At 35.4% G+C, this 16,164-nt stretch overlaps 1 protein-coding gene across 1 annotated transcript; it reads right to left on the bottom strand.

The window, feature by feature from the left end:
• Nucleotides 1-272: 272 nt before the first annotated feature.
• Nucleotides 273-11,275, bottom strand: sema4aa (sema domain, immunoglobulin domain (Ig), transmembrane domain (TM) and short cytoplasmic domain, (semaphorin) 4Aa). Its single transcript, XM_039650714.2, has 14 exons — nucleotides 11,116-11,275; nucleotides 7,902-8,062; nucleotides 7,694-7,750; nucleotides 6,370-6,465; nucleotides 6,184-6,277; nucleotides 5,973-6,095; nucleotides 4,961-5,094; nucleotides 4,338-4,519; nucleotides 4,088-4,229; nucleotides 3,408-3,597; nucleotides 3,210-3,325; nucleotides 2,714-2,877; nucleotides 1,894-1,958; nucleotides 273-1,578 (listed from the first exon to the last, which is right to left on the bottom strand). Exons 1-14 carry the CDS (start codon nucleotides 11,213-11,215, stop codon nucleotides 890-892), a joined length of 2,313 nt encoding a protein of 770 aa, XP_039506648.2. The 5' UTR covers nucleotides 11,216-11,275; the 3' UTR covers nucleotides 273-889.
• Between the last annotated feature and the right edge of the window lie 4,889 nt (nucleotides 11,276-16,164).

Genomic DNA, 16,164 nt, shown 5'->3' on the forward strand with positions numbered 1-16,164 from the left:
ATTATTTACAGGTTACACCACATTCTATGCATTTTCGTCGTCACTGTAAAGAAACTACCACATTTTTATTCTGCAAAGTTTCCTTAAATAAAACTCACACAACCCCCCAACCTAAAAAAAGAGAGAAAAAATTCCTCGTTTAATTAGTTCATATTACTCACATCTTTAATGGACTTTGGGCAAATGAACTGCCCAAGTAAATGTTTAAATGTTTGAAATATTGAAATGTTTACATGCAAATAAATAAATAAGATGATAAGATCACAAATAAGCTGTTTTATGACCTTTTTATTGTGATTATATCTTTAAACAACATTTGTAACACAAGTTTTTTTTTTTTGTGGATTGTACTGACAAATGTATAGCATTTAACTTCAATGGGAATTTTTTTTTGAAAATGTAGGTTGGCTTCAAACAAGAAAAATATGACAACCATATTTTGAATATCACAAAAGTTGATTCGCCTTTTCTTGTGTTATTAGTTACAATAGACCTTAGTCAAAGTATATACGATAAAAAGTATATTATCTATATTGAAAATAGATATAGCCATATTTGAATTTTACATGAATGAGGCTGTGATGGACATATTTACCGAAGCATGCCATGCACTATTATAAAAATTCTAGATCACATCAATTTTACCAACGTTTTTATGAAGTTTTTGTGTACTGAAACTAAGTAAAATAAGTATGATTATCTAAAATCAGTATACATAAATAAAATAAAATGACTATAAATATTGTGAAATGTATTGTTGACATTCTAGCGATCAAATCTGGTAAATTTTTAAAATAGAAATGTTGTTATTTTTCAAACTAATTATGGCTCAAGAATCACTCATTAGTTTTTCATAATCTTAGAGTACAGATTCTGCTGGTTTTAGGGCTCAGCTTTTGTTTTCGTCCAGTTCTGTTTGCCAGATATTGTCTGACTCTGTGTCTTTAGGTTGTTTCTGAGGGGTGGTTTTGTTGCGCCTCATGCTATGTCTCCACAGTAGGCCTATCACAAAAGCAACGAATACAAAAAGACAAATGACAAACAAAATGCAAAAAGCAACCATTTCAGAGTAGTAACTCTTCTTTGAGATGCAAACAGCGTCTTTTTCATCGGTGTTCGTGTAAACAGTAGATTCATGGTTAGTCCTGGCTTGTTTTTCACCGCTCCTGTCTGGTGTCATAAATGCATTCGTCTTTTCGTTTGTTGTAGGTTCAGAATCCGATTTTTCAAACTCAAATGTGTAGTAATCAGGGATGGGCTCAGTTTCCGTGCCCTCGCTGGAGTCCAGCGTGACGTCAGGTTGCTGGTGTGATGGGGGAGGAAGAGAACGAGGGATGATCGGCAGAATTACAGCGAAGGCGGCAATGATTTGCTCGAAGCCCATTTCCTTCGACATGCAGTGGTAGGTGTTCACAGTCTCTGGAGTGATGCGGAAGACCAGGCTTCCGTCGGCCCGCTGCAGGTACGGAAACTGGGGAACGGCGCTGTTGTTTAAAAACCTCCAAGTCACCTCGGCCAGTCTGGATCTTGACTGACATGGTAGAACCACGATCTCATTAAACTGTGCTATCCGTGTCACTGAAGAAAGACAAAGGGTTCAGTTCAAACAGATATTAGAAATATTACCTTATTTTGCAACTATTTTCTGTGAATGTGTCATTGGTAAATAACTAGAAGAACAATTCACAGTAATCTTAAACTGTCTGGATGGTGCTTTTTGGTCATTATGAGTTAAAGATCTGGCACCTTCATATTCACCTAAAATGTGATACGATAAAATGCGTCAGACTCGGCAGTTGCAAATAAACACCGTGTAGTTGCAAATAAAAATCTGTGGTTGGAAATGACATTAGACAATGCAAGTCTTGTGGGTCGCACAGAAGACATGTTTACCTGTAGCAGTGTTTTTGAACTCTTTGCACTGTTTGTTGACATTTCCGTTTTCCACATCCTGCTGTCTGTTTTAGACACACACACAAAAAAAAAAAAGAATAGTAGTGTGGTATCAGATAAAAGCACTTCTACAAAATAATCAAAAACAAAACTGTCACATTTTTTCTTGTTCAAAATCGTTTTTGTTCATTGAATTAAATCTGAAATAAAACCTTATTTTGCAACTGTTTTCTTGGAATGTGCTATATGCATATGAATAAAAAAAACAGTTAACAGAGGTACTTGTGCAACTAAAATAAATATGAAAGTAAATCAATGACAAATGTCTTTGAAACAAAAGGGCATTGCACAAAATGCATTAACAGTGCTTGCATTTTAATGCATTGTATTTTCAGAACTTGCATTGTGGGGGCTGAAATTTAACACGGTTGTATATTTTAGCTGTGAATATTTCAATAATCTATTTTCACCTTCCAAACTTCACTTCCAAAATATTTAAAATAACTGAAGACAGATGACACCGTAAGCCTGGTAAATTCAAGTTACTAATGGCCGTGCTGCTCTTACATTAAAAAATAAGGTAGATAAATGAAGCTGAAGCACTAAAATGACTAAAATTATATTTAAAAAAATTAAATACAAATATATTAAAAAAATAAAAATGGCAAACACATAGCAAAAAATAAAGCTTAATTTAAAATTAAAATATAAAAATACAAGCTAATTCTAACTAAGTGGGTGGTTCTTGGCCCATTTAGTCACTATAACAGAGATAATTTCCTCTGTTAGATCAGATATTGGTATAGAACAGACAACTCACAGATTAGAGCCCATTCCAGTCACCGTAGCACACACTCGGGTCTCTGAGTCCCAGCCACAGAACGGGTCGCGTGCCAACACACATTCTGCACAGTTTGGATAAGCTGAGCAGTTAGACACAGGCACTCTGAAGACGCCCTCAGAAGAGCCGATGAACAGTACACCCTGTGGTAATTTACAAAGACCATTTAATGAGATATATCTAATATATATGGCTCTGTTCCAGGACCTAGTTTGCTGCCTATGTATGGAGCATTTTAAGGCATCATAGCTGTGCTTTTAATGCGAATGGTAAGATTTGAAAAGATTTTTAAAAAATGAATCCAAGATGATGCAAGATAAATGTTGATCATTTATATTAAACTGCTGCTTTAAAGTTAGGAAGTGAAAGTGTCTAGGTTGGGAACAGAGCCCACAGACATTGTATAAAACGGTAACAATGATCAGGAGTGTAAAAAGACAAGCAAGGAAAGAGGAAAAAAGTATTGCTTTAAAACCTTGCTTTTGGAGAGGAGGATGTTCTTCACAGTCTGTGGTTGTATGAAAGTCTGAATCTCCTCGATGATATGAGGACCTTTGGCCAGCAGGACGACTTTATGCAGAAAGCCAGACTCTGAAGAAAATAGAAATGGACAGAAATGGGCACCAGTCTGCCCATAGAAAAAATAAAAAGGATCAAATAAAAGTGAGTTTACCAGTGAGCAGGTAGAGGATGGTGTAACTTTGTCCATTTGCAGCTTGAGTTCTCTGAACAGCTAGTCGGCTATAACGCACATCTGTGGAGGACAGAAGCAGTTTCTTCCCCACAGAACGCACAGCTTTTTCAGCCAGGAAGCTCGTTTTTACAATGCTTAACACACGGTCAGTGTCGTTAAACAGTCCACACTGCAATTAGATGAGGAGATTGGTTACACAATGGTTGAAGTAGCTGTGAGTTATTTTTTGGATGTTTAAATTCTGTGTAAATTCTCCTGCCCTAATGTGATATTATAAGTAAACCATTGATTGTGGACTCATGTGGTGCTTTGCAAACATTGCTGTTTGGTTTTGTGGCCCAACACATCAACTTAATTTAATTTAGTTAAATAAAAAATACAAAATGTGACATGGGAGTAAAGTGGGTGTCAATATAATCTCATGTTGACCTTAAAGGGATAGTTCACCCAAAAAAAAAGGAAATAAAAAGTAGTGTAGTAGTGAATAATCTGTGCCACAAGTGGAAGCAAACGGAATTGCGAAAATAATTTGTAATATTTCAATGTAATTGAATTAAAATGTGCAGATACTGTTCAAATAAATCATTTCTCAATCTTTTTTTTAAATAATTTCTGCCTAATTGTACAAACAGGCCTAAATCTAACCCTAACCAGCATACCGTGCCGAGTTTGCCGTCTGTATTTGGATGGCGCGACCAGTGACTTCCTTTCAAATCGAATGTCTTGTAATCCCCTGAAAAAGATGCTTTAATATCTGCTAATGTGAAAGCACACACTGCTGACAGACCAGACGAAACTGACCTGTGAGACAGAGAAAGATGGGAAGAAAACGTTTAAACATTAATCACATGGCCATTCAGAACTGAGAATATATGCCATGATGGTGAGTTTGAGTGAAATGACTGGCACCATTGTGAAGTGAAGACCCCGTAGAACAGGGTGCTGTCGGGAGATTCATTATCTGCTGGGGGCAACTTGACTATATCCTGCAGCTTGTTGAATTGAAGCTCTTCACCTTGTTGGCAGACCAGCTGAGCCTTAGCAAAGGATGTCCAGCGCTTCTGTAAGACACGGCTTCCTCCGTTGTCATCCTGGTATTTAAAAAAAAAAAGTGCCATTAAAGCAGATTTGATGGGCCTTCTACAAACAAACATTCATATGTTTTCTTTGTATGCTTTATTTCTTTTTTTATTTCTTTTTTTGACCCAGATGAGAGTTTGGAATAGTAAAAAAATATACTTAAAGTGATGAATTTAAAATGATTTATATGAAAATTCTGTCATTATTTAATTACTTTACCTAATTTACCTTTAGTCACATAGTCACCATGAAAGCAAAATTGACAATCTTTTTTTTTAATTAAATATTGGAGTATTTATTACAAATGATTTATTAGTGCACATCAATTGTTTTGTTAAATTGTGGCCTTATATTCTTTAATCAAAATTATACTTTTGATTTAATTTTCAGTCCTTCTAACTAATGATAATGGAATTATGTTTTAGAATAGGAGGGAAAAAATGAAGTCTCACCGTGCAGACCTGGCCCACACGAGACACAATAAAAGAGTTCACAAGTGAATCTCCGGTCAAGTCCCCAACCTCAGTAAAGAACAGCAGGATCTTTCCTTCACTGGCAACTTGTGTCGAACTGATGAATTCAGGGTCTAAGAAAAAACAAAAACTTTTCACTCCTAAAAAGACTTTTCTGTTCTTTACCTCAGAAAAATGGCAGCATTATTTTTACAGTATTAGTAAAATATGTTGATTTTTTTCAGTCTTTTTTGCATTATAGCAACAGTGATAGTTGTTAGTTGACAGAGAGACTTGGAGTTGCTTGAAACACAATAAGTATCAGCTGTTTGAAAAGTTACCCACATTTGGTTTTCTAAAATTGGTTCGCTTGAAACTTGGTAAAATTCAACAATTTGCACATCCCATTGGGAGCCCCATATCTATGGGATTGAACCATATATGGCCTTAAAATGGAGATTATAAAATAAATTATTAAGAATGAAACTCTAGAAGAATTTTAAGACATCTATAATATTTTTTTTCTACGTTACAGGCATGAAAACACTTCAGAAAAAAAATATTTATGGTATGTTCTATGCAATTGTGTTGATTGGAAAAAAAGATTCATTTTTAGTTTCAAACTTATTAATTCTTCAGATATTCCTCTTTAAAAGAAAAAAAGAATCAGCTTTGTGCAAACTGCAGTGACCAACAATTGGTTTTTGACCACTGCAAATGTCTACAATTTACCAATGTACTCATGGAGCCACATTGAGATGCCCATTTCTCTGGAAAATGAACCATTTAAAAATTAGGCTTTAAAAATTAGGATACTAAAGTAAATATACAGTATATCCATGACATTTTATATTTTGGCTTTCTTCACTATTTATGTACAGGGCAACCTCTGTGTTACCAGCCTATCTTAATAAGAACTAAGGCTAGGCCATCAAGATCAAATTATTACTTTGTATATGTTAGAGCATCATGGTAGCCTTATTTTTATAAAAAAAAAAAAAAAAATACAAACCTATTAACAATTTTGGTACATTCTCAAGCTCCAAGTTGTTGTGGGTTCCTCTGCTGTGACAGCGAGAAATGACTTGTTTGTTCCCAAAGAAGCCAAGTTTGGTTGCTGTATAGAGCTCTTCATCTGTAAACAAACAGGTCAGTTATGTGTGTGAGAGCACTGGATTAGATACGACTATCTTCGAGGATAAAGTATGTTTCTGCACTCTCACCAACAATGGTGGCTGTGTTCCTCTGGGTGGAGCTGTAGGGACAGCAGTTCTTGCCGTCCTTTACGACTCTGTTGGCGTTCAGAGAATCTGCAGGCTACAGAGATAGAGAAGTGGCGATCGATCCATTCTTGAAATAATACTTAATTCTTCCTCATATATCGATCTGTGCAATTTATTTGAACTTACAATGATGATGCCTTGTGGTCCATAAGCATTTGTTCCACAGACAAAAAGGTGTGTAGAGTTGAAAAACTGTAAAATCCTGATGAAGTTGCTACAATCCTGTTATGGAAAAACATACAATAAAAAAATAAGAGGTATGTTATAATATATATCAAGCTCATAAAAAAATGTAATAAATAGATCTTGGAGTTTAGAATTCGTTTTTAATAAATTAGAACATTACACAGTATAATGAAATGTTTATTAAAGGTCCCCTGACATGGGCTTATTTTTTATTTTATGTTTCCTGGGTTGCCCTTATAGTGTTAGTATGTTTTTAATAGTCATAATTTAGAAATAAAAGGCAATTTTCCTAGCCTGATTAAACAGATTTGAACGCTCTGTTTGAAGGGGCGTGTCTGCTGTGGGATTCAGTGTAACCGCCCACTGCTGTGAATGTGATTGGCTGACATGCTTGCATATGAAATAGATACATATTACATGTGAAACTCTCTCGAATACTTTTACTACAGCTATGGGCTCTATGCACGGCGTTATTTCCGGTGAAGGATTAAGGATGCTCGATAACTTCCGCCGATCGTAGAGTCCAATGCAATAGCGAGAATTTATATTGAATTGTATACTCCATGGTTATACTAATGAAACGTTAGTCACAAAAACAGATAAAACAGACACCCCTCGTTGTGTTTATGCTTCTTTTTAAAATTATATTAAATAAACATAACTATATATAAAATTACATCTAAACGTATGTACGTTTCGTTTCAAAGACGGGAGGACAGTAAATATTGAAGACTCTGCCATAATCCCGTTTTCTCCGGTTTTCCTCCGCTTTAATCTACACAACCGGAAATGGACGAGCATCCTTGCGTCAAATGCGGAACTTATGCGTGCATAGCCCATTATAGGTTTTTACTATTACAGCTACTAAGATTACCGAATCGTGAGAAGTTTTTAAAGTATTTAGATATATTCCCATTACATAAAATGTTGCCGTGATAAGCATTGAGCAAGCAAGTGGACAGTTTGTTGATCGCGAGAATGAAGGAGAAAATGAGATGTTTTGATGATGATGAGTTTTTAGCCCTACCCTACCTTTTTTAACCAGAACACACGTGACCTTTCAACGTGATTACGCAATGTGTGTAGCATCGCAGAGCTAGTGCAAGACCAGCATTTGTGGTTAAAAAGTGTTTATATGTTTTTTGTTTTTTAGAAAATGACAGGACCCTTATTCCTCGGGTGGCATCGTGTCGAACCCTTGGAAGCTGCATTGAGACTGACATTTGAACCTTCAAACAGTTATACCCCATTTAAGTCTACATACCTTTTTTGAGGCCTGTTTACATTTATACAGGTTGTTTTCAGATGCTTTCCACTCCAACTGTAAAAACGCAATATTTTTAAATGATTAACTCTAAATATTATGTTGTAATATTCCGAACAAATCAAAGGAGATCTTCATGACAGAAGGTCAACATAATCAAATCATTCATTTTTGCAAACTGAAACATATAGCACACGATCTCTCTCACCTTGTCTTTGAATGTAATACTATCTGGTTGGCTGACGTCTAGGGAGAGCAAAGCATCCTGAGCACCAACAAACAGTGTGTCAGCATCAGTGCTGAGCAGCAGAGTGGTGGTGTTCTTCACAGTAGGGCTGTTGTAGACATCCAAGAGACGCTCAGAACTTCCTGTGGAAGAAAAACAACCAACCGTGATAATGTTATGGCATTCAGCAGGGCTAATGGTGTCAGACCAACGAGACAAACCTTGAACATGCAGGACGCAATGAAGATCATTTGTACACTTAAGTGTTTTCAATGTGTAAGGGAAATATTATATATATATAACAATTCATGTGCCCTCCTAATCTTTAATTAAACCATTTCAAAGATTAAATTTCTGAGAATTTGACACATACAAATGACATCCTTTGCTATTAACAGTGTACATTAACATTTTAGAGATGAAACCACAACACTGTGACTCTTTTCCTCTTTTTGTTCTGAGGAAATAAGGTTTAGCAATAATGCACACACAGATGTGACAATATGATTTTGTTGTGCTGTCACCACGTTAAAGTCATTATGACATTAAAATTGTAATTTTTTTTACTATATTATTAAAATATTTATTATATTTATTTTTCCCCCTGTGATGAAAATCAAGTTTTAAAATGTTATGTATAGGCTGTCTACGTGATGATTTTAAAATGCTTTAAGGCAAACCACGTGCAAATTCACAAGTCGACATCATTGCTGACTATTTTAAACTTCGGTCGTGCATATTAAGCATTTTATTATCAGAGAACTAGCAGGGGAGTCTGGAGAGAAGCCATGTTATCCCGGTATATTTTTCTGTTGATATTAAAAATCTTGTATATTTAGCAATATAGTGGGTGTATGATGTATGTTATGATGACCTATTTCTTCACTGACGTTCTGAGTTGTTCAAAGCGTTTCTGACTCTGAGATGTCTGTCTGACTCTGATTGCAAACGGGAACATGGTTTATGATAACAAAGTCAAGCAAATGGCTAATTATATCATTAACCGCCATTATGTGTTTGACATTGATAAGATCGATACCGCTGTGCAGTGTTTACCACAGTAATTTGTGAGAGTGAGTGGAGGCGGGGCTAATTTGCATATTCAAGTTTCACATAGACTAAATGAAGCAAGAGTGAAGAGTTACATTCAAGCTACTCTCAAGCAATTGCTGGCATGAAGAAGATTTTTTTCACAAGAAAAAACGTTCATATGTAATTTTGGTGATCAAAGATGAGTTTTTAAGCTAATGATTGACTACAGGGGGACTTTAAACTATTCGTGCCTTCCTCATCTCTTCTTTGATGACGCATTTACTAGAGCGAGGTCGGAACAACCTGTCACTCACCAACGGGCTCTATGCACGGCGTTATTTCCGGTGAAGCATTAGGGATGCTCGATAACTTCCGCCGATCATAGAGTCCAATGCAATACCGAGAATTTATATTGAATTTTATACTCCATGGTTATACTAATGAAACGTTAGTCACAAAAACAGATAAAACAGACACCCCTCGTTGTGTTTATGCTTCTTTTTAAAATTATATTAAATAAACATAACTATATATAACATTAGGCCTACATCTAAACGTATGTACGTTTCGTTTCAAAGACGGGAGGACAGTAAATATTGAAGACTCTGCCATAATCCCGTTTTCTCCGGTTTTCCTCCGCTTTAATCTACACAACCGGAAATGGACGAGCATCCTTACGTTATATGCGGAACTTATGCGTGCATATAGCCCATAGCAAACCATAAACAATGATCCAATCAATTCCCGATGTCACCAAATCAAGTCCCGTCCAACATTTTTTCTTGTTCGAGAAGCCGTTTCACTCAGATATACCACATCACAATAGGATCATGCCAAGTGTAAAACATTTTTCATTGCAATGTTTCCCCAAATTGAGAAATATTTTCATCATGGGAAAAGACTACCCTGAAGGTTTTAAATGCTAATAATTGAGGTTGCATTTCATAACAATTTTATAAATAACTTGCAATTGTTTCTAATTGTGGCAGTGAGAAACAGTGTGGTACACCAAGCGTAATTTAAAATATGCAAGCCTCTTAATTCTGAGAATGTAAACGTGCAAGCTAAATATACTGTATACACACTCTGACGTTCAAAAGTTTGGGGTTGGTAGGTTTTTTTTTAGGTTTTGAAAGAACTCCGTGTGAAATGATCTTTCAATCATTCTAATATGCTGATTTGCTGATTAGGAAGCATTTCTTATCATTATCAATGTGAAAAACAGTTGTGCCGCTTAATAATGTTTTGTGGTAACCGTGATTTTTTTTTTTTTTTAGGATTCTTTTTTTTTTTTTAAATACAAAAAGGGGTTCACACCCTAATTGTTCTTATTTATGCCTGATAAATTCTAAAGCAGGAACTAACTGTATCTTATCTTAAGACTTAAGACTCTCTGCAGCAGACGGGCTTTGAGGGTGTCATGTGGAGGAAATAATCTGCCAGCGGTGGTTTCCACCACCAGTACACAAGAAAACAACATTTAGACCATTTGCAGAACAACAGCAATGGGTAAAACAAAACCACAACTCACAAGATCAGAGAACAAAGATTGCCAAACTTGCACAGCGTCTCTGTTCACCCAACATGACTCATGGGTCAGATAGATTCATAAAATAAATCATTTCAAATAAGTAAATCATTTAAGTCCATTTGTAATTAAACTGTCCAATTTACTGTGAATCAAATGCAAAAATTTAAGAAAATGTTTTGCTTGTGGTTCATGAATAAAGCCCATTGAATTACTTATACACAGCTGATCTTTGGATTCGGACATCATTACCAAGAACAAAAACAGTTAATTTATCACTTATTCACACTGAAAACCCATTCCGTCAGAAATGTGGTTACAAATGACTGATATTCAGCAACAGTCTGACTGATTAAAATCCTGTTCTGGTTTCTTGAGCTCAAGAATGTCTACAAGAATGTCATACTGTATTTCAAGACTATACACTTAAAAAAAAACCTAATTTTCACTCAGAAATACATTCTGAATTTCACAATTACAAAGACACAGCAAATAACACATTTAAACATGAAAATTAAGTATAAAAACTATAACATTCTTCCAATTATCTTTTCAAATTCACATCTGACTATCACTAAAGGTGAGTTTTCCACCAGTAAAGCATTCTTGCTATCATCTAATGTGAGCTTGACTTACCCTGAGAGAATGACACGCGAGGACGCAGGGAGGCCTGAGATGGGTCTATCAATCCCAAGAAGAGGACCCTAAACATCCAGATCCTGAACAATCTTGCCATCCTGACAGACGTGTTCTGATCAGCTAGAGAAACGGCGAGTGACTGGATCTCACTTCCTCTGATGAGAGAGAGCCTTGCGCACAGCAGGAAGGAAGATAAAAAACCTCAAACCACTCTGACTTCTTTACTAACCCAGAGTCCACTAAACGCATTCTACTAATGGCACTTCTTCTGACGGCAGAATGGAATGAGCAACTACAAGCAACTGAATTATAATGATGATATCTTTTTCACATCTAAATAAGATATATCATATCTTTTTTTATATTTAATGAGTGTATTTCCATGTTCATCTTATTTCTCTGTTGGGTGAAAAAGCTCTGAACCCGTTTCGTTTACAGCTGACAAATGTCTTATTCCTAACTTTTTTTTTCTTAAAGGGGTGATGAACTGAGAAATCAAATTTTCCTTGAGCTTTTGACATCTAAAAGGTTATCATATTATAAGAATATACTGTAAGTTTCAGAATTGAAAACATGTTAGTCCAATAAAAGCTTTTATTAACACCAGCTCAGCAAAAACTCATTTTTCAAAGTGGGGAACTATGACGTCAAAGAGGATAAAACACCACCCCCACAGAAGAAGATCAACGCCTACTACTTCAACACGGCCGGTTTAGCCCCGCCCACCGATTCGCGCATTACATGCATAGCTAACTAACATAGGCCTACCATGATGACAAACCGGATCGAGAATGAAACTCATAATATGCAAAACTGTTCTCTACTCACAGCAGTGGGCGTTGACTTCCGAGTCCTCAATGTGAGACCGACGCCCACAAAAACCGAGCGTTTTTGAGCTAGGCTCAAAACTAGGGTAGAAAATAGCCTAGTACTTCTTCATTTTTATGTTTTTTTAATGTAAAAACCAAACGAACGTCATAAGTTGACCTCAGACAATAATATAATTTTTTTTTAAAAAGCCAGTTCATGACCCCTTTAAAAATACCTGGTTAAACTGAGAGAGGTGATACAATTTACTCTCTCAAATGAATTCTGTGAATGAACCCTTGCTGTGCTACTAAACAATATGGTAGATTATAGTAAAAATAAGATGTTTTTGTCATGCAACTTACCTTTTGGGAACAGATTATGCACAACTGATACTGTCACTAGCTTTAGGAATAGAGGTAGAGAACGAGATCATAGTTGCAATGTGAAGAGGCCAGGACAGTGAATCGAAAAACATTCTTTGAACAGACACAAGGACATTATTATGACATAAACGTTTGTCTTAGCAGGAGCGGATATTGCAAAAATTGGGCAAGAGAGCAAACTGTCACCATGCAAGTTCAAAAAGTCAATCTAAACTATTCTACTTAGACAACAAGACAACAGTCCTTCAGTTCCAGATGTAGGTTAGTTGATTTAAACAAAGGTGACCTTTGACCCTTAAGTCTTAACGTTTCAAAACGGACACATAACTTGAAATGTTCTATCTGCTAGAATAATGAATCAGCTTAGCTCACAGCAAATAATGATTTACTGGCCTTGGTTTAGCTATACCATTCAAAATTTGTACATATCTCATTGTTTATTTTCATGAAAAGCCGTCGCTAGAGGGGCGAAAGGTGGTGGTGATGATTTTAGGGTCAGAACTGAGAGATAAGTTGCAATTAAATTTATAATTAAAAACTTTTTTATTATTATGAAATCCATAGTGTAATATGGTTGATTGGGGTTAGCCAGTATAAATGACAATAGGCCTATTCATTTTATACATGATGCTACCAGTCCCAAGTTTGGATACAAGTAGCCGAAATTTGTTCAATTCTTTCATTTATTTAATTTTGAACTGAAAAAAAAAATCACTTGCTTTAAACAGCATTTGTCCATTTGTCCAGCACGTCCCACTGATGTGCACAGATGAAGCTCCCACGCACACAGAAGTGATCTGTTCACTTGACATCTCACTTCTGTTTACCTTTACATTCTCAGTGGGTGTTTTCCAGGAAAAAATGTTAAGCCGGAGTAAGAAACCAAAGAAACCATTACTCCCTGAAAAAAGTAACTTATTGCATTACAGTTACATTTTATGTAATGCTTTTTCCGCATTTCAGCGATTAGAAGTGCATTTGATGCAGACTTCAGCGAAGCCTACACTTTCGCACCCTTCACACGATTTACCTACACAGGAATCATTGCAAACGCCCAATCAGACAAATGAGGGGAGGAGTTTCGTGGCAGTTTGACGTTCAGTGTCATGATGTCACAATATATTCTTGCGTGGACTCAAAGGCCAGGGTTTGCACTTCCTGACGTCACCAAGTGTGAACTCAAAGGAGGTCCACAAGGCCGGAGTGTGCCATGTTTAACTAGTCATTTTTTCTTTTCTTTTTTTTTTATATGGCTGAATTGGATGATCAAAGGTCAGCAGCAAAGACATCGGTTAATAAATTGAGATTTAATACATAAAGTATATTTGTGTCATTTAACATATTTAATTAATGCAGGTTTGTGTAATATTCAGAGTTTGCATTGTACTGTTTTTATTCCTTTTAAATAATACGAAATCTGTTTTTGTCATGAGTAAATGCATGCTCACATTATTGTAGTCTACACTAACCATCATGTTCAGAGAGCGCACACAATGTTCTCTCAACATGGGGACAGGAGATCTGTCAGTCAATAAAGGGGAGAAGCAAGTAACTTGCATTACTTATTTGAAAAGTAACTCTTAAGTAATCTTTTACTTTTCTGGTTACTTGCAAAAAGTAATCTGATTACATAATTTGCATTACTATAATGCATTACCCCCAACTATTTCTATCACCTTGTTTGCTTGTTATGTTGGGTTATGCTTAGTGCACTGCAAAAAATAATTTTTTACTCCTTGTTTGTAACTCTGCACACATGTGCATGTAGAAAAATTAATGGAAAAGTATTATGACTCACGGATAACATCCTTGATGTGTGTTGAGCGAGTTTCCTTTTTCCTCAACCACAGTGATTTTCAAATCCTGCTTCTGGGGGCCCTGGGGCACATTGAGAACTCTTCAACTCATCATCGCATTTTTAGAGGCTCCATGACCTGAATTGTGTGTGAGATCAGTGAGACTCTGAAAATGTTCAGGGCTAAAGGACCCGGAGCTGTACTGAGAAACACTAATCTACCACCATTTGAGCTGAAATTGACTGAAACTGCTGAGCACAACACTACAATAATTACTTTATTTTAGCAAGTTCTTACCATATTTTGTTAAATAAAAATGATTATTTCCAGTAAAAGTGTAAAAAACAGAATTGTACATCTCTAATGTAGGCCTACATTTGCATATGTTTTTGTATTAATACGGTATGTATCAGTGGTGTGCGATGTTGTTTTAAAACGAGCAGCCAAAACCCAAAAGTATAATATATATTATTCGTGAACTAATGTTCAGCTTTTCTTTTGAATGATCAACTTATTTTCAACAGTAGGCTAATTAAGCTTCTAGACACAGATATACTTTTAACTTCCCCAATTTCATTGCACACTAAAAAAATGACGAACCCCACTCACCATGCTTTCAGGCCATTTCTAGTTTGATTTTGACGTGACATAAAGCAGTTATATCTAAATGGCTATATTTAAAGTTGTTTACTTAGCCTACCTCTAAATTATCCTTAACTTTCTTAACCAAAAAGGACAACACTTAAGGTCTTTGGGGTCATTTTGACCCTATACTTTTAAAGAGTGATTGCATGAGGAAATATACATTTTTTATATGGAAAACTATATATCATTTTTTTAAATTCACTTCTCAACTAATAATTTATGCTGTTTTTTTCCCTTTTAATTTTTTTAATTTTTCTACCCATTTACTGCACAATTACATAACTAGGCCACAAATTGGTACATAAAAATTATTTTTTGAAGAAAAAAACACTTAATTTTTTTACACACCTTTAGAACAACCGAATCGAACCCAGTTTTTTTGTGCATGTTTAGACAGATTATTAAGGACAAGTCACTGAGTTTCATGGCCCTGAGATGAAGGGAACATTTTTAAAAAATCAAGGAAAAGTCCAATGGGGTCATATTTACCCCAAAGATCGAATGATTAAGGGTTAATTCGATTCAGAACCATTCGCAAACGCGCAAGAAAACAATAGGCGTGATTTAATCAGTTCGTGGCATGGTTGTTGGTGCCTATAGACCATTTCACAAGATGTAAACAAGACTGGTCCAGAAGCACTTCCTGTTTCAGTTTGTAACTGTTTTCTTTATTTCACATGTAAAGAAAACATCTTAAAGATGTTTGTTTAACTTTTTGGTTCAGTTTTAAATGTTCTGTTGGTTGTATTTTATCCCAGCTTTTTGTAGTGTTAAAAAACTGAAACAGGAAGTGCTTCTGGACCAGTGTTGTTTACATCTTGTGAAATGGTCTATATACACACACACTCACCTAAATGATTATTAGGAATTATATATATATATATATATATATATATATATATATATATATATATATATATATATATATATGACGAACCCCGAATATATATACATATTTATATAAATCTACGTTTATCAATTTATTTTCAATTTATTGATTTGATCATAGCTTTGAAATATACTTTTTTATGTTTTTGTTTATTGTTCTCAAACTGAACTAGAATTTTGGGGCCACTTAGTGAGCTATAGTATTATCATGAATCTGACAACAAAATCTACTTACCATTAAATCAAATAAAGTTGTTTGTATTTCTCATGACAGCTTTATAATTAGAAACGCTTTTATACTGGTTGTCAATGGCGCTTTATAAACTTCAGTTTTTATCACATATGACTGATATGAGTTATGATCAAAGTCAAAGACTTATGATCAGTCAATGGCATAGGTCAATCGGTCAGTTGTAGTGAACAGAATAAATATCCTGCAGGGGGCGAAAGAGGGCTCAGAAAGCCAATCCTCAACTGAAGAGACTTTCACGGTGTTTTCTTGTTACACAATAGAGGTAAACATT

Source organism: Pimephales promelas, chromosome 12 (genome assembly GCF_988280905.1).
Source record: "Pimephales promelas chromosome 12, fPimPro1.hap1.1, whole genome shotgun sequence".
Lineage (NCBI taxonomy): Eukaryota > Metazoa > Chordata > Actinopteri > Cypriniformes > Leuciscidae > Pimephales > Pimephales promelas.

Bases quoted from the DNA above. Each gene is read 5' to 3' on its own strand.
- sema4aa (XM_039650714.2), bottom strand. From the start codon at position 11,215: ATGGCAAGATTGTTCAGGATCTGGATGTTTAGGGTCCTCTTCTTGGGA. The intron at 5,095-5,972 runs GTTTGTATTTTT...GTTTTTTCTTAG, and splicing joins TGTACCAAAATTGTTAATAG to ACCCTGAATTCATCAGTTCG. The intron at 1,959-2,713 runs GTGAGTTGTCTG...TGTCTAAAACAG, and splicing joins ACTGGAATGGGCTCTAATCT to ACAGCAGGATGTGGAAAACG.